Source organism: Astatotilapia calliptera, chromosome 11 (genome assembly GCF_964374335.1).
Source record: "Astatotilapia calliptera chromosome 11, fAstCal68.1, whole genome shotgun sequence".
NCBI classification, from domain to species: domain Eukaryota; kingdom Metazoa; phylum Chordata; class Actinopteri; order Cichliformes; family Cichlidae; genus Astatotilapia; species Astatotilapia calliptera.
In genome coordinates, this window is record NC_137432.1 from 36,637,235 (window position 1) to 36,656,526 (window position 19,292).

At 40.7% G+C, this 19,292-nt stretch overlaps 1 protein-coding gene across 6 annotated transcripts in view; it reads right to left on the bottom strand.

Annotated features, from left to right (window-relative positions):
• gabbr1a (gamma-aminobutyric acid (GABA) B receptor, 1a) overlaps positions 1-19,292 on the bottom strand; it is a 130,626-nt gene that overhangs the window by 88,404 nt on the left and 22,930 nt on the right. For all 6 annotated transcript variants that reach the window (XM_026183912.2, XM_026183904.2, XM_026183908.2 and 3 more), the window contains 2 exons: positions 15,612-15,797; positions 11,254-11,271 (listed from right to left, as the gene is read on the bottom strand). In XM_026183912.2, the coding sequence (XP_026039697.1) occupies positions 11,254-11,271; positions 15,612-15,797 (204 nt within the window). The remainder of the gene's footprint in view (positions 1-11,253; positions 11,272-15,611; positions 15,798-19,292) is intronic.

Below are 19,292 nucleotides of genomic sequence, written 5' to 3' on the forward strand. Positions count from 1 at the left end.
GAGATTCCTGACACCCCTCCCCCACCCATCACCTTCACTCAATACCAGGTTGAGATGCAAATGAGGAGACTTCACTCAGGCAAGTCTGCTGGACCAGACGGAGTGAGTCCCCTTGTCCTCAAGGCCTGTGCCCCCCAGCTGTGTGGAGTCTTTCATAAACTGTTTATGCTGAGTCTGAGTCTGCAGAGGGTCCCGGTGATGTGGAAGACATCATGCCTCGTCCCTGTACCAAAGACGCCTCGTCCCAGTGGCCCCCAGGATTACAGGCCCGTGGCACTGACCTCCCACATCATGAAGACCCTGGAAAGGCTCATCCTGGACCAGCTGCGACCCATAGTAAGACCACATCTGGATCCCCTTCAGTTCGCTTATCAGCCTCGTCTCGGAACAGAGGACGCCATCATCTACCTGCTCAATCGTGTCTACACCCATCTGGACCAGCCGGCGAGCACTGTGAGGGTCATGTTTTTTGACTTTTCCAGTGCTTTCAACACCATCAGGCCGACCCTCCTGGGTGATAAGTTAGCAGCGATGCAGGTGGATGCTTCTCTGGTGTCCTGGATTGTTGATTACCTGACAGGAAGACCACAATATGTACGTCTCCCACAGTGTGTGTCTGACAAGGTGATCAGCAACACAGGGGCACCACAGGGGACTGTCCTCTCCCCCTTCCTCTTCACCCTCTACACCACAGACTTCAGCCACTGCACAGAGACCTGCCATCTTCAGAAGTTTTCTGATGACTCTGCGGTGGTTGGATGCATCAGCAGGGATGATGAGACAGAGTACCGGGCTGTGGTCGACTCCTTTGTCACGTGGTGTGAGCAGAATCATCTGCAGCTCAACGTGGCAAAGACCAAGGAACTGATCGTGGACTTCAGGAAGACCAGGAAACACTTGACCCCTGTTTCAATCCAGGGGGTCAGTGTTGACATTGTGGAGGACTATAAATACCTTGGAGTACACATTGACAATAAACTGGACTGGGCTAAAAACACCACAGCACTTTACAGGAAGGGCCAGAGTCGTCTCTATTTTTTGAGGCGACTGAGGTCCTTCAACATCTGCCAGAAAATGCTGAGGATTTTCTATGAGTCTGTGGTGGCCAGTGCGATCCTCTATGCTGTTGCATGCTGGGGGAGCAGGCTGAGGGTCGCAGATGCCAACAGACTTAATAAACTGATCCGTAAGGCCAGCAATGTTGTGGGGATGGAGCTGGACTCCCTCAAGGTGGTGTCGGAGAGGCGGATGCTGTCCAAGATAAAGACAATGTTGGATAACACCTCCCACCCACTCCATGACATGTTGGTCAGTCACAGGAGCTCGTTCAGTGAGAGACTGAGATTACCGAAAAGCACCACTGAACGACACAGGAAATCATTCCTGCCTGTGGCCATCTCCCTGTACAACACATCCACTTAACACACTGTTTGCTGCTACAACTACACATGTTTCTTTTCCAAATATTTATTTATAAGTGACTTATGTATGTATGTATGTATATATATGTATATATTGTACTATTCTTAGTTAGCGTATTGTCTGTCTTGTCTTAATGTTGGTTTAAAATGGAGCACTGTAACAAAAAATAATTTCCCCCAGGGATCAATAAAGTATTCTGATTCTGATTCTGATTCTGAAGTCATGCAAAATTATACAAATAGGCCATAAATATTTTTCCTCAAAGTGCAGACAGGTGGGATGAAGTTTTCCGTTTGATTATTGCAATTATTTTTTTCCCAAGCGTTTTTGAGCCCACATGACATTTTCAAGGTGGAAAAATCCATTTCAGCTCCAAGCAACCAAATCTATTTTACAGCCAACCTGAATTTTGTTCAGCGTGAATTTTTCAATAAGCAACTTTGAGAATCAATATACATCGAGGGAGAGCTATAGGGGATGTGTTATAGCTTTAATAACAAAAATGCTCCAGTTTAATATTGCAGATGTTGATCTGTTTTCTGATTATTGAAAGTTTAAAAAGTGCATTTTGGGTAAAAGTATAGGTGGCTGATCAAAGCATGTTCTAGCATATGTGTGACAGTTCATCAACTGTATCCAGATCATTTCATCATATATAATAATCCAATTTTAAAACTCATGAAAGTAGCTTATGGCTGTGTAATGGAGCAGCGACATTCATACTCATATCACCTTGATTAAACTACTTTTGCTCTTTTTGCAATTTGTTTCTTTAAACGTGTCATTTAAATGGATGTTTTTCATCTCTGAAGATTTCCTGTGGCTGTCTTCTGTACTTGTGCAGTTATGTGGGATCAAAAACTGACCTGTAACTCAGAAAACATTAATGAGGTGTGAAGGTACATTTTTCTTCATGACTAAATTTATTCTACCAAAAGAAAAAGAGCTGACTGCAAAAGGGTCAAACGGGAACTTCTATTTGATTTGGTGTTACCTCCAACGGAAGAAGACGGAAAAAGAAGAAGGACGATTTTACACGAGGCTGTAAATATTCACCTCATATTATGACAGACTAAGTGAGCGAGGTTTCTGGGCAGTTATGTTTATTCCTGTGTGAATCAATAGGTATCAGGCTGCAAATATGTGTCATCATGTTTGTTCCGATAAAAAGTCTTAAAAAGTTTTCCAACGCGCATGAAAAGAAAGTTTTTGTTTCTACTGTGCAAAGTTGTGACATTACAGCTTCACTAATGAGTGGATCCAGAGTGCAATCACAATCAACAATCAAGGCCCTGAACAAATGCCACGCTCATTTACATCATGGCTAAAGTGAGCAAAATAATAGGCAGCACACTGAACTTCTCTTAACTACAATAATGAACTGACAGCAGTGGCTGCCAACACATACCTGAAACCTCTGTGTGAATGCGTCAGTGCAACAACATGATCAGATCATATGTTTCACAGCTCCACTGTTGATTGGCTCTTTGAAGGCAGGGTGAGATTAACACCATCTTTACAGCCTCAGAGTTCACTCATTTCTATTCATAATTCTTTGAGTGTCATGTCTGTGTCTCTCTCTTATTATCTCTCTGGTTGGGAATTTTTGACTCATAAACTTTCAGCGGGGTTGACGTAATACGAATGTGGAGGAAAGTCTGCGGCAGTCTTTGTTTCCCTAAAGTTTTGAGCTGTGATTGGGCCAATTATCCTGCTGCAGCACAAATCCTTCCCCACAAAAATGCAAACCAGAGGGTGGAGCACATCTCTGCAGAGTAGAGAGCTGCTTCTCCTCAGCCAGGGTGGAGTCAGTTCACTGCAGGTGTCCAGCTACAAACTTTTCTCTTTCTGGCATCATTCGTTCTCTCCTTACATTCAGCCTCAAGTTACTGCCACTGATCTTTACCAGGGTTCATCTGTAAACTGGACTTTCTGTCCTCGTTTCTCCTCCTGGGAAATGGTTTCGAGACGCTCCTCATCCTCTGAGACCACAGCTAGACAGCTTTCTTTTGACTTTGGCTGATTCAGCTCTTGTGTTCTTTATTTAGTAAATTCTATATCTGTGATAAACCTACTTTGCTGTCTCTCAGTGAACAAGGCTTGATGAATTGATCCGCTGAAGGCTTTAGAGTTTCATGCACTGGCCCCTGATTTGGCTCAGAGAATACCTCTGTTTGCTCAGAATAACAGTCCAACTTCTCTGTTACTTTGCTCTCATGCCATCCTTCCCATGGATCACATGCTGTAAAAAGTTCACATAGGTATCACAAAGCACCAAATCCCACAGTGAACTTGTGTTACCAATTTTGTGGAGCTCACATAAACCATCCTTCAGCCCACTTTGTTTGCTTTAATTACAATAAACTGAAGCCCATTTGCACCATCCTGCTACAAAAGCACTCTTTTTATACACTGAACATCGTTTCCAACAAATTACACTTTTTTACTTGTTTTTGTGCAGCAATAATTACAAGTTTACATAAAATAATCAGCAAAAATCAAAAGACACACACATCCAAAAGAAAAAAAAGGTGAAGGCTGATTTTTTTTGTCTGTATAAAATGACAACCCTTCACCAGGTAATCTTGTTGATGGTTAAAGACAAATGCGAGGCTCGAAGGGAGAGGGTAATTTTCCTTTTTCCGTTTGTAAAGATTTATGTCTTCAGTCGGAGCAAATTTGCTTGAAGCCAAGTGCTAACACAACAGCGTTGAAAAGTCAGGAATGATCAGGGGCTGAAGCATATTGTTGGTTTTCAAAAGATAAATAGAAATAAGCCAGCCATCATGATGTCGTAGCCTCTTAGCTCTTTTAAAATCTGATGATATTAAAAAAGACTCCGGGGATTATTCTGCCCCTGTTTTTGCTGCCTTTCTTCTAGGGGCGCATATGGTTGTTAAACTGTTGTCAGAGAAACAGTAACAGACACTAGATGCAGTCCTGTTGCATCTACATACAGAAACACACACAAGGTTGAGCAGACTCAGACAGGAGCAGGGTATTAACCTTTCTCCCGCTGAGGAGGCAGTAAGTGGGCGGTGATGGCACATGGAGTGGAGACAGAGCAGAGCTAGAAGGAGGTCAGTGTTGAGACAGTGGATGGAAATTTCTATTTGAGGAAACAGTCTTCTCTGTTGCTTAGTTAATTATGTGTTTGTTAAGTCTGTGACATTTGCAAAGTTTTTCACCGGCAACTTATTCTTCCACCTATCATTGCCTGCATAAAGCTAAGAGTTCAGTGTTGTATATCCTGTTTGTGTGGGACTATGAAGAGGGTGTGTACGTGCAGCCTTATGGGTCTCTGTCACAGACTCTAAAAGAATCTATGGCAGTGATTCCCAATTAGAGGTATAAGTACCCCGGGGGATTACGCAGACAGATTGTCTTAACGAATATATAAAAAATAAAAACATATTTTAGAGTTTAATTGAAGAATTAAGTGGACCTGAACAGGTTTGTGCAGAAAATTGTTAAGAAGCTCACCAAAGTTGAAGGTATTAGAGAAAAGTAAGGATGTTTCATAACAGTGTGCATAACATTGTTAGCAAAAAGCCTGAATGAACAAATACAGTCGTTCATGAATAAACATATTAGCTAGCTGGCTAAAATTATTAAGTGAGTTGGTATTGCTGCTTCTTTTAAGTGTTAAAACTAAAAGTGTAAAGGTCTGGAATTATTAATTGAGGGTCAAATTTTAAATTGTAAACTAAAAGAATCAATGCACATGTATCAGTCTCTCACATCATGGTGGTCCTTTATGTGCAGCCAACCACAGCATTTTAACTGGGTGGAGGGAGCACTCCCATTGGTTTTAATGGGAAGCCTTTTTTCCAATTATAGTGTAATGAGCTGTAAGATTCTAACATGCTAACTGAAGCCTGTAGAGTCGGACATGCAGCTCGCTCTCTCCATTCCTGGGAAGACTGTGGCATTGTGTTAACACACACTTGAATGCTACAGAACAACAAACTGACAAAAATACCTACTTAGGCTACTTTAGCTCTTAATTCCTTCAGAAGCACTAATGGTGTTCTTTAGCTAAACGTACAAATTAAAGTTATAACTTGTTTGCTAAAGTTATGGACGAAGACATGAAATTGTTTAGGATGAAAACAGCCTAATACATAAACTAAGAGTTAACAGTTGAAATGTATTTATTAAAAAGAGTGATTGAAAGTTAAAATAGAAAGAAAAGTGTAAACGTTAGTTAGCAGTAATGGAAACAAAAGTAGCAAAAGTAGCATAATGAAAAAGTGTCCACCAGAAACGTAATTAGCAAACCTGTAGTTAAAGATAACTAGTTTGCTTATCATAACTGTTAAACTGTTAGTTATATAAGGTCCTTTTAAAATGACCCTTTCCAAATTTTAACGCTCACCACCAATATTCATCCGTGGATGTGTTAAAAAAAATGTAATCTTTTTCTTTTGAATTTTCTACTTAAGCAACATATTTCCTCAGGAAGCATCGACTTGTCTCATTATTAGCATTAAAAAACTGCTGTACAAAAGCACTGAGCCACCCTTCATTTCTGGCAGAATAGGAACTGTGTGCAGTGATTTATTGAATCCTAAATCTAAGTGTGCTAACATAAATGAAAAAGCATTTAAAAAAAAAGCTTTCTTTCTTTCTTCTCCACAGCCTGAGCTCTGTGAGGCAGCATTCTTGTCATTTCTTTATGTAGTCTTCAGGAAAAGTTCTCCAGGCTTCTTGAAGGACGCTCAAAGCTCTTCTTTGGATGTTTCTGCCTTTTGTTCTGTTCAGGCCACTTCGCTGCTTTCATCGTTTCATCACTTTTGAAAAGATCTCCAACACCGTGGCTGAAATGCAGCCGCGAGCCATGACAGAACCTCCCTCATAGACACTCGCTGGTGCGCCTCTCTCCTGACGTCCTCCTTACACACTGATCACGACTTGAACCAAAAATTTCAAACTGGGATTCATCAGACTCCAGCAGACCAGTTGCCACTGATGTTCAGTCTTTTCTCCCAGTTTCTCATCCTTAAGGCTTCTTGAACGCCTGAGAGCGTTTGTGATGAGGCTTCAGTGAACAGCACGTGGATCACCCGAAGGTCCCGATGCATCTCTCAGGTCCTGTGTCAGATCTTTGATGGATTTTTCCTGTTTCTTAAAGACACGACTTTCAGATATTGTTCATTCACTGTCAATGTTTTGTTTTTTAGACCTGCCACTTCTGCTTTAGTCCTCCACTCGTCCAGTTTCCCTCAATTTTTTAACAACACACTACACATTATACTGTGACATGCCAAGTCTTCAGCTGATAGTTCTTCTGGAATCACCTTGTTGGTGCAAAGATACAATTTTATGTCTGTCGAACTGTGTTACCGTTGGTATTTTTCATAGATTCAACAAAAATGGGAACAAATGATGTGTTTTTGTCGTAGGCTGCAGGTAGCAAAGTGCCTAAAGATACAATTTAAAATGTGTTCTTTGCTAAAATTTTCTTTTATGTTCACACCACCGGTTTATCCTTCGAGTTAGGTACCTTTCTCTGCTTGGATGCTGCTCACGAGCACCTAAAAGGAACAAAGACTGGCTCTTTGGATGTCATATGTCAAGAAATGAGGGGTGGCTTTAAACTTTTGCACAGCATTGTACCTGTACAGAAATGAACCACTGACAGTTTATGGAGAGGAGGTGTTGATGGAGGAGTCCATCTGACAGGTGTTTGGGAGAACACCAGACAAAAAAGGTTGAACAACCAGTCTGAAAGCGTGGCCAGTTCCTAATGTGGTGACATAACTGTGCAAGAGGACGAACCATCCTGCAACAGTTACTAATGTATTCATGATTCTTGCCAGGGGTCAGATCAAGTGGCTCTTCTTGTAGATGCGTCGACCCTTTATTCTACCAGGGAAGGCTGACTAAGCACATTAGTTTATTTTCAGAGAACGACCTGCTGTGAACTTGCACAGTTTAAACTCTGTGTTTAAGTAACGCTGTGTGTAGCAGCGGGCCGGCGTGAGCAGAACATCCCTCTAATATTGTATCCCTGTAATATCCTGTCCATTTTCAAAAAGTGAATCTTCAGAGAGGGCATAGAAAAAGTGATTAGCAACAAACTAATAAGAATATAATTTCCATTAAAACTTTGGAATTACAATTAAGCAAAGACACAGGGGGGTTCGTTTAGATGAGAGAAAATACTTCCTCACTAATGAGCAAATGAAACCGTCCTCAAAGTCATAAATGAAGGATTTACTCAGAACCTTTCTTCGTGTAATTGGCTCGTTGGAAACTGGAGCAGAGCCCGTGAGCTCTGCAATGTGTGCATTTTCTGATATAAGATATGAAAACTATCTTCCTCAACTTATGTTTACAGCTTCAACTATGATCTTGTTTATCACAGCAGTAAAAAAAAAAAATATTGAGTTGGACAAGCTGTTCAAAGCTGTTCATGCCCTCAAGTCAGATCTTCCAGCTGGTGTGGGGATTTAAACCTTCAGTTAGAACAAGCGCCTGTTGGTGCTTCAGGCCACTGCTGCCCCACATGGAGACACGCCCGAGTGTGGGGGGTTTCTCAAAGATCTCTTCTGCCCTCTTCTGGTGAAGAAGTCACACCGCAGCCTGGTGTCAAACTTAGAGGACTGACGGGAGATCAAAGATGTTTATGAAATATATTATGATTTGAGGTCTACTCTTTGAAACACTGCATATTTGTGATGATTTGACATGTATTTAAAAAGTTGATTTTATCTGATGTAAACTGATTTTTGCCAACGTTCCAAAGAGGCTCTGTGTTTCAGTGTCCACTTTTATGTCGCTAAACATCTGCACAACTTTACATCTATTCTGTTTGTGCTCATCTTACAGAAGGATTAGAAGGAAAAGATTATTCTATTGAGAATTTTATTTTTAAAGACAATGGAGGATATTTAGGTTCAGGCTAGCAGACACTATGTCACACTGGAAGGATGCACTGCAAACACAAAGGAAGGTGATAAAGTGTGTAGATATAGTTAGATGTTGGGGTAGGCTAAATATGAGAATGGAAGAATGAATCTGTTTGTGTACTAAATGGACTGTATGATGTGTCGGTTTTTAATTTTTTTTAGCACTCAAAGCACTTTTTAAACTGCTGCATCCACAGACACACACATGCACACCCAGATGGATGCATCAGAGGGTATTTGGGATTCGGTGCCCTGCCCAAGGACACTTCAGCATATGGCTGCAGGAGTCTGAGATCAATAGGATCAAAGTGCAGAGGTTTATACAGGAGATGTGACTGAAATGAACAGTATTGTTAAAAAAAGGAATTTCAGAGTTCAGCTTCTTCACGGCCATGTTGAGTTTTCAAATGCTTAATGGGCTTCATTACAAAGCTAATTATAAAATAGTATATATACTCATTTTAATAACCGAATGATTCCCTGTAATGTTACGTCATCTGCGTCACTATTTACAAACATTTGTGAAAGAATGTGGTTGTTCTAAACAGATCACTGAACGTAAGCATCTTGTAAAGCAGCGGTCTCCAACCTTTTTTGCGCCACGGACCGGTTTATGCCCGACAATATTTTCACGGACCGCCTTTAAGGTGTCGCGGAAAAATACAAAACAAAATACAACAAAACAAAACTAGTACCGAAAAAAAGAAGATTTATTCATAACACACGTGAAAAGACCCAGGAAAACCGAGTTAACGATAAAAACGATAACAAAATCACGCTGAAAACCCTGAAAAGCAGACATTTCACACCTGAGCCTCTACTCTCGCGGCCCGGTACCAAACGACTCACGGACCGGTACCGGTCCGAGGCCCGGGGGTTGGAGACCGCTGTTGTAAATGATCATTCGAACAAATCACCGTATGACATCTCTTCTCTTCTTCTTGTTCCATGATCAGCTGTAAGTAGTATTATAGCACAATGGAAGCATTCAGGATCCGTAGCAGTGTAAGACCACGGTGGTTACACAGCAGGGTCACAGCGTGTTGCCAGCTCTCTGCTGACTCAGTAACTGCAGAGCATGAACATCAGTACAAAGGCTGTGTGTCGGGAGCTTCATGGCCTGGGTTTGCACAGCTGACCTGTGTCGTGTTTGCTATGGTGATTGGTTTGTTATTTTGGATCGGGATATAACCTGTTATGTCAGGGTGCTCTATGTCACGGTACTGGGTCGTGTGGCCCAGTGTTTGAGTTTTATTGTATTTCGTTATTCATTGGTTTTCTAGTTTCAGTTTAGTTTATCTGAGTAATTTCTACAATGCACAGGTTGCTGTTGTCCTTTGTTTGTGGATCCTTTTGTGTCTTCTCCCCTGTTCTAAGTCTCCCTGCTTCATGTCTCTGTGGTTCTTGTTGTCAAGTTCCTGTCGTGTCTGCATCTCATCATGTTTCCTGTTTATTTTGACAGTTTTGTTTCCATGTTCTATGTGCTTAGTTTGCACTTCCACTGTGGCATCATTATGTTCATTCTAGTCAGCTGTTTGCTCATACGTCTCCACTTCCCCTGATCTCCTCATTTGTGGAGATCGGTCTTCCTGTGTTCATTGTCTCGTTGTCTGTGTTACCCTCCCTACCCTTTGTCACAGTTTCCCAGTCAAGCCATAGTTGTTATCTTGTCTAGTCGTAGTATAAAGTCTCAGTGAGAGTCATAGTTTCCCAGTTTACGTTCAGGTTTTCCCTCAGTTTAGTCTTGTTGTATTTCCTTGAGTTTTCAGCCCTAAATAAAGGCTCGCTTTTTGTTAAGTTCAGTTTTGTCTACTTGCCTCTGTCTGCACTCGGGTCCTCTACTCTCTCCACACAGTCCTGAATGATCAGGCTCCGTCGTATCTTAAAAACCTCACACTATTATCTGACTTCACTTTCAGGCTGCTGGCTTATTTGTGTTTCACAGAGTTTCCAAAGGTAGAAAAGGACGGAGAGCCCATAGCTGTTAGTCTGGATTCAGGAGACAGACATGTTCGGCACTTTTAGGCTTCCAGCTCTCCTTTTCTGATGAAGCTTACAGTTGGGGCGGGATCAGTTTTCTTAGTTGCTGCTGCTTGACTCAGACACTGAACAGTGCTTCTCTGCAAAATATGCAGTCATGTGACTTTTGCAGTTTGTGTTTTGTCTGTTTTGGGATTTTTCTCTCTTTTCTCTGTCCTGACCCCCTGACAAATCGATAGACGGCCCATCATCGAGGCTGGTTCTGCTTAAAATATTTCCCTGTTAAAAGGGAGTTCTTCTTCACCACTGTCTCTAAATGCTGCTCAAGGGTGGGGGTGGGGCTGATCATTGGGGCTTTTTCTCAAACACTGCAGTGTCTTTACAGTACAAAGCATCTTGAGGTGACGGTTGTCTGTTGCACTACTGAATAGATTTGATATCTGTCCTTATCATTTACTCTCTTAACAACCACGAGGTGACTAGCTGCCTGGCACATTTTCAGATACTAGAAGCTAAAATGTTACACATGCATTTTGAGCAAAGAGTTCTTCTATTGTCAGCTTTTCCATTTGGCAAAAATTCCATAAAAAAGGAGTGGACGGGATCCTGGTGACTCTCACAACTGTTGCCCAGAGCCACAGATGGGGCAGGAGCAACGAGTGCAGAACAAAGTGAAACTAGGCTGCATGAATAGGATTTTTAATGGATAATAAGTTGTGTTTATTTTTGGCTAATGCCAACTTTTAGTAAGTAAAATTAATCTTCCTTTGTTAGTGTTAATGATTGATAAAATTAGGAAGGTTATAAAGGTTACAGCAGAAAAAGACTGAGACTCGGTGACCTTAATCTAACCCTGTAACCTTCAACAGGTCATCGCTGAGCTGAGCGAGGTTAACAGATTTCAAAATCACAAAATTAGGAAACAATAAGTTCTTACCTGTGTAGTTTCTGTCATCTGTGGCAGGGAAATAGAAAAAGGACAAAAGAAGAATTGATTACAAATATATTCAGATTTTTATTTTGTTACAATAAATACTCCAACAGAGTGGGTAAAAAAAAGTTTTTTACTGAAAGCGTTCAATGTTACTTCGCTCCACTAGGGGGCAGCAATACAACACCGTAGTTATCCTGTGAAAGGGTCTGAAAGAGGTTTATGCTGAGCAGCAATGCCTGGCTGGAAGTCCCTATTATGTAATAGTATGAACAACACATAGCATATAAAACCCAACAAAAAACCTATAAACCTCATTTAATAAAGGCCCAACACAAACCACTGTCTCAATGCTCTTTCAGTCTATTTGAAGCATTCACACATGTAGGTCAGCATTTCTAAATCTAGACTTTTAGGGATTATACAATAAGGGCCCTACTTTCCAACTGTGCTGATAATTCCTCTTTCATCTCTTTTAATACTACCATTCCCATAGCAACTTTACTCGTTGCCATGCCAACTCCTCTGATAACCAGTTGGCATCTTGTTTCCTTCACTTGTTTGTTTCATCTATGTGTGTGTGTGCGTGTGTGTGTTTGTTTCCAAAATCCTCATTTATTTGCACTAATTTGAACAAATCTTTTCCGACAGCGGACACGCCATCTGCTGTAACTGAGAACACTGATGGGCGTCAGTGACATCACTAATACCCACTCAGGCTCTTTATTCCTGACTGTTGTTTCATGTACAGGACGTCATTTGCTTTACCTGCCCGTGCCAACGGTACAGACGACCCTCTGAGGATTTCCACTGTGATTGGCTGCATTATTTATTGCTTAGCAACAGTGCTCCACTGATGGGAGAGCAGGTGTTTGCAATTATCTGTCATCTTTAAAGCCTAATGCTCCTATTTTCGGGAGGCAGACTGAAACCCAAGTGAGCAGTGGTAAAATACTGGGCTACAGCGATTCTGTGGAAGAGACACTCGGGAGAAAATTAAAATATAATACATGCATGCTTGTCCTCACCCCCAGGCCAGAGTATATATCTGTATATTAAAAAAAGTTTCCACCTGGCTCACTGAAAATCAGCAGATTTCTTGGTATAATACCTTTAGTATATTTAATGAATCTCCCAGCCATAATTCAGAAGGAATCATTCAGAAGGAATCCTGGCTAAAAGATTCAAAAGGAATCAAAGAATCGCTGCTACAAGTTGAGCCTGGTATCAAAAAGAAACCTTTCAGATGCTCCAACCAGCGCAGCTACCTTTGCCATGTGATTAGATGACCCTTGAAAGTTTACCCAGAATGCTTTTTAAACTTTTCTTCAGTAAATGACCAGAAAATAAATCAACATCCAGGGTACCGGTGCTTGTTTCTGTTCTTCTACATCACAGACGTTAGTTAAACTGGTGCAGTTTGCCTCTGATATATACGATGCTCATCACTGGTTAGAGAAAAAGCTGTGCTGACGATAACAAACCCATTTGTGGCTGTAAACTTGATTTGGTTGTGGGTTTTGACAGTTTAAATGAGGCTTTCAGCCCTAAAAGGACTGTGCAGCTATCTGCTGTACGTATGGAGTTATGAGGGATCAAAGATGCTGGAAAAAATAAAGTAGCTAAAAGTACCAGATTTCAACCCACCCCTGTGTACTTTGATCAGGTGGGAGGTGGGAGGCGCTGAGTGATGAATAAACTGTCACATCAACTTTCTGGGATCTGGAAAATCCTATTTAACCTTCACGTGACCAAGTAGAGCTATTTATGACCCCAGCTGTTTATTACTTATGCCACTGTGATATTTTTAATTATGAAAATGTTTCCTGGTCTGATTTTTCAAGGTTTTACTTCCAAGAACACAAATACATGTAAGTTTTGTTTTTATTGGGATTTTTTTTTCATTACAGGCTTTAATTTGAATGTTTTGCGGTGAACTACCAGAATTAGAGCACACCGCCAGAACTTGGCACCCAAAATGACGACGAAAAGAAGAGCCCAAGCAATTTATTGGTAGGCCAGTATTGTTAGCTATTATTAGCTATCTACCCATCTAACAGTATCAGCTTTTAAATTGCTCAAGGACTTAAACTTCTTGTGACAGAGGGAAACACCCTTCTTCCTTTCCATGACCGCTGATGTTGCATAGTTTGTCCACCAGAGGGCACTCTGCAAGTTCCCTGTTGTGTTTTTAGTCACCCAAAGCATAAATCGGTAAATAAATAATTGAACATAATTTCTTTATGTTTTGCGTGTCTGAAAGATGAAAAAATATAAGCGATTATATTAAAATATGTGATTTTTAAATCAGCCTTAAAATTCCTATCAGGAATGAAAACAGCTCCGCAGAGATGATTGGAAACTGCAATTTGCATTACACCATTTTAGAATATGCATCATAGATGAAGGGAGCAGTAGTGTAAGGCAAACACATAGTGCCATTAAATAGTATTCATGTTTACATTATTATTTGTTGCTGGATTATTGTGTATTATCACAATTATTGAGCTAATTGCTTATATTTTTAAAGGTAAAATTTGAATGTCTCAATTCAATATTTTACATAGTTGCACTGATTTGCAGAAACGTCTAACAGACAAACTGTGGTAAAAGAAACACCTAAATCCATAACAGCTGTTTGACAGTCACTCAGAGACAACATGATGTTTCTCGGGGGGTCTGCCTCCGTCTCACTGAGCGTGCCCAGTTTTTTGCTTATTAGGAAGAAAAACTTTGGTTTGCGGGTATAAGAGTTGCTGAATCTAGTGACAAAGTTTGCAACATGAGGTTTACTGAGGCATGATTATTACTGCGGTGAGCAAGAAGGATGCCTGGCAGACAAGTAAGGATGAGAAGCATTCTAAGTATTTCGACATTTTAAAAAAGCCTGTAATTACCTTGAACAAAGAACCTCGGTGGAAGAGCTCGTGTCAGATTTTATAACTGTGACATAATCTGACAAAATCACAGCTTACACGAGTGATGTACAAAGACTGTGCTGTGATTTCAGCTGTATTTACATGTGAAATGATCACTGACAGGGAAAATTAGAAGCTACAGACAGTCTCTTACTTTGCACAGCAGCAGCTCCCACATAGAGGCTGTGCATGAGAACAGAGAGGGAGAGCAGCGGGAGAGCAATGGCTGCGAGAGCTGTGCTGCAGAGGAGTGCTGCAGATTCTTCACTACGTGCCTTTGAGAAGGAGAAAAACTTCCTAAAGGGGGATGAAAAGTTGCTCGTTCTAGATAACAAAGTTGCTGATTAGCAAAAAATGAGATAAACTGAAGCTTGATGAACACTACTCAAAGTACAAAATGTCACATGACCAAGCTGAGATTGAATATCCAGCTCGAATCTTACAGAAACAAATATTCAAGTGCCTGCCTAATATTCTGTATAGTTTGTTTCTGTTAGCCTGAAAGCATCAAGTCAGAATCCTGAAATGGATCAGTGCTGTGTTTGCCTGTAGTGTGTCAATATAAAGATTTTCTAATTAGTGTAAAAAGCATTTAATCTGCTCTTTAGCGAAGCTGGAACCAGAGACTGGTTGCCAGTTCATTAAAAAGTCCTAAATAAGGCCGTAAGTATTTTATATTTCATGATTGATTGATTCCTGTAACCAGCTGTGAGCATTAATGTCATGGATTGTATTTTATTAAATAGCATAAATTTAATGCCTGGAACAGAAAGAAGCATCGGTGTCCTGGATGTTTGATTCATTTACTGGAGAAAACTTTAAAAAGTCAATTTTGTGTAAACTTCCCAGGTCTATATGACCACGCGTGCGACAGGTGACAGCCTATCAAAAGCCTCCTTTGCGCCTACATTTTGTTACCAGCCTCATCCTCTAGCTGTGGTTCGCTCCATGTTTGGCACTCGTTTGGTTTTCCAGGGAATGACCCAGTTATCATTCTTTATTAAAGCCTGAATATTATTCACATAATTAGTTGTTTAGACCTAGTTTTATTCCTCCTGAGGTCTTAAAATACATCAGTGTTCTTTTATTACTGCAGAAACCATGTATTCATTTGCCATCAAAGCAGCTGCTGTTTTAATTTTCTATTTATTAACCAATTTGTTGTTTTAGGTGTAAAATATCAATAAAGGCTCAATATTTTTCCTCACTGAGTAAATTATAGCCTCCAGTTGTTACTATGATTCATCACCATCATTTGCAACTCCAGTCATGGCTCCAGTCATAGTTTCAGTGTCATTAATTACGCTCTTTGTTGTCAGTCGGCTTGCTTCGCCCGCTGAATCTCTCATGTAACAGAAAATGGCATCCCACTATATGACATAATTATCTTAATTCTGCTAGAAGGCGCAGTATAATGGAAAACCTGATATATTCTGAGACACTCACACAGGCAGGTGGGTTTAGGCGCGTCCCACTTGCCCAGCTTAGTGCAATGGCTGATGTTTCTGCCCTCCAGGATGAAGCCGGCGTGGCAGCTGTAATGGAGCACGGTTCCTTCCACGGGGGGCCCGGGAGGCTTCGCCGTCACCCTGCCGTTCTCCAGAGACGTCCACACCCGCGGGCACAGCAGCACTGGAAACAAGAAGAGGGAGTTATGGAAAGGTAAATCCATAAATACACAAAGAAGGAGTTGCACAAATGTTGCTCAAAGGGAGATGAATTCATTGTCTGCACGACCGGGTGCCTCCAAGTCCAGTTTTAACCCTCAGCTCCATTTCTCTGTCTACCAGCTCCCGGGGAAACGCTCGGCCTTCTAAGCTGATTTACGCTCCGCTTCGTTCACTGCTCAGTTCCTCTCCTTGTTTAATGGGGTTGCTGTTCAGTACTGAGGTTTATCAGTAAAAAGCCTGAAAACAGGATTTAAAAAAGCAGGAAGAGTGAAAAACAGTAGTAATGCGAAAACCAAATTGACGGGTTGAAAGACACTCAGAGGATAATTATGGTTTATTTAAACCTGGTGGATCCACCATGGGAAGCAAAGAAATCAGTGAATTTCCACCTCAGAATCACGTGATCTGTTTGGTCAATTACTTTCATACATATATAACGAAGCTTTCCTTCATGCTATGAATATTTCTGCCTCTTTCAGATTAGAGGTGCGTTGAAATTTGGCACTTCTAAATGTTTTTTGGGGGTTTTGCACTAATTTTAAGCCTTCATAAATTAATAAATTCAAGAGACAGTCACATTAAATTATTGGGGCATGAAATCACAATAATGGGATTTCTAACAGTTTTTAAAACATCGCTTCAAGAATTTAACATCTATGGCGCAGATGAACAGAAACAAGCTTCGGTACCTGTTCGCATTGTTTGAGCTCTGTTTTTAAAATAATTCACTGTTTGGCCTGATAGTTGATTCAAATGTAGTTCATTTATATTTTTGTTTATTTACTGTAAATACTGACGGTGATTATAATGTGTTACCAAGCTTGAAAGCCATCTCCACTCAGGATAACGTTCACATAAAAAACATTAACTGCTTCATTCGAGTCAATTAAAGGAGCAAAAAGAGCTCGTCGCTCATTAAAACACGACCTTCATTCAGTAAAGAGTCTCCCTGATGCCGCTATGATTAAAATAGATGGAGGCTTGTTGTGCTTCATTTCTGTGGCATCGAATTTGGTAGCTGCAGTTGAGAATTTTTAGATCGGGTTCAGTAACATCGGTGTCACTGACTCACAGCTATAAAGCTGTTAGTCACTCTCGTATTTACAGTTTTGATTAGGCACAAGTAAAAAAAAAAAAGCCAGTTTTCCTTCGACTTTTCACATATCTGGTAATCAACACATGTTGACAAGTCAAGATAGGGCGTTGTTGTATTTCTCAAATCTCCCTGTGTATGTCTCCAGTCAGGATTTTGCTCGGTACACCACTGCAGTGGATTTAAATCAAACGTGCCGACTTTCAGCCTTAAGTCAAATTGTTTTATAAAACCTTTTCATTTTCTGTTTAGAAGACACAGCCTCTTTATACAAAGTCGCCCATTTTCAGAAGTAATTGGATAATTATTATTATTATTATAATTCCAGAGGCAGAATTATAAAGATGCTGCCAGTGGCACCTGTGCTATGAATTTGGATATCCTATGCTAGGTTATCACACTGACTTGATTTTCAGAAAACTTGACCTCTGACCTTGAGGTCGAGGTCACTGACATTCAAACTTGTTCGAGGTTTTTAGTTGCTGCACCTACAGTGTCAATTTGAAAGGAGTAAAACCTGTGATATTTATATATTTTTCATCAGTAGTTTCAGCAGTCTGTAAATGTTAGCTAACTTAAGCCTAATATTAAGAAACAGCCTTGAGGAGTGGCTCTACAGTGTAGTGGTTTATAGATGTGCCTAACAAGCAGAAGGTTCCCAGTTCATGCCCGTGTGGAGAAACAAATCCGACATTGAGGGCTGCGTCAGGAAGAGTATTGCAAAAATCTGCTAAATCAAACATGTGGCGCTGCGTGCTGTGAATGAGCCGCTAATATTGGTGAGAGTACACACATTTAACATCTGCCTAATTTACACAGCTGTGAACCTTTCAATTCTTACTAATAACAACATATCAAACAATTATTGCTTCATCTTACTAAACAAAGCAGCAACTGACTGAAGCATGCCTCAGTGTTAGTGCCACCGATATTGATTTATTAGAAATACTTTAAAGAAAAAGAGTTTTCACACAACTCTGCTGTCCTGAGGCCCCGCCCCAGTATTTCAGTCAGCTCAGGTCGGGACTATGAGTGAACCATTGCAGACGCTCTGTTGTAGATTTGCTGCTGAGCTCGAGGTCATCTTGAGATCATTGTCGTCTGTACAGATGACCTCACCTTTGAAACAGAGGAATTCATGGTGAAACCAATAACTGTAAGGAGCCCGGGTGTTGGTGGAGCCCAAATCATCAGTCCACCAACACCGTGCTGACAGCTGGTGTGAGGCATTTGTGCTGATATGCAAGTGTTTGTACATTATGGCCAAACATCTCCACTTTGGTCTCGTTTGTCCAGAGGACACTGCTCCAGAAGTCTTGTGACTTGTTTAGATGTAACTTGGCAAACTTAAGTCACGCTGGTTCTTTTTACAGAAGAGTTTTGGGGTTTTTTTTCTGGAACCTTCATAAACAAACCATACTTGTTTAGCCTATTTCCAGTTGTACTGTCTTGAGCTAACTGAGGCCTGTAGAGTCTGAGGTGAAGCTCTTGGACTTTTTCTGGTTTCTCTGATGATTGCACCGTCTGATCTTGAGGGAAATTTGCTGGGAAGATTTTGGCACTGTGTTAACACAAACACACGCGAGCGCTCCAGACCTGCAAACTGTCTAAAGCTCTGCTTTTACTGAGGTGCTCACATTTACATCTTAATCCTCTGAGTTCCAGTAGAAACAGTATGGGTGTGCTTGGGGTTTCTGCAGGACTGCAGAATCCTTTACTAGCCATGTCAATCTGCACTTCAAACTGTTAACAGGAAACAGGAAGTCAGCCTGTTCCAACAATAGAAGGCCCCAGGCTGGCAAACTGCCAATTGTAAAATAATCTGCCACATCAGCCAAATTCATGGATAGCTCAGCACTCCAAGTGTCATGTTTAATTATCCAATCTTTGACCCTTCACTTACTTTATGTTAGTCAGTCGGGCCTTCTGTAAAAAATGTTAAGCACCCTTTAATTACAGGAAAGTGAGCTGAATTAAACATGTCTCAGAGGAAAGTACTTAACCACCGTTTTAATCCAAATCTTATTTTTTGCTCCCAAAAATTACACAAATCGTGATCTTACTGACAGAAACCCCTTAAAAAGGAAAATTTGTGTAAAACATAGTCTGTTAGTAGGAGTTACAAAAGTAAAATGCATTTGGTTTGTATCAAAGAAATTGAGGCAGACTTTGTTGGAGATTTTCTTGCATGTAAAATATTTTGGGGACACATCAGAGAGGTTAAATCACCAATGATATAAATCTGTTTGACCATTTGTAAGATTTTTAAATGGGGTTTCATTCACATAAGCATAAAATACTTGTTTTTGGTTATGTATATTATTTCTTCCCAGAAATAAGAGGAAAATGACTGCTGCTAAATAA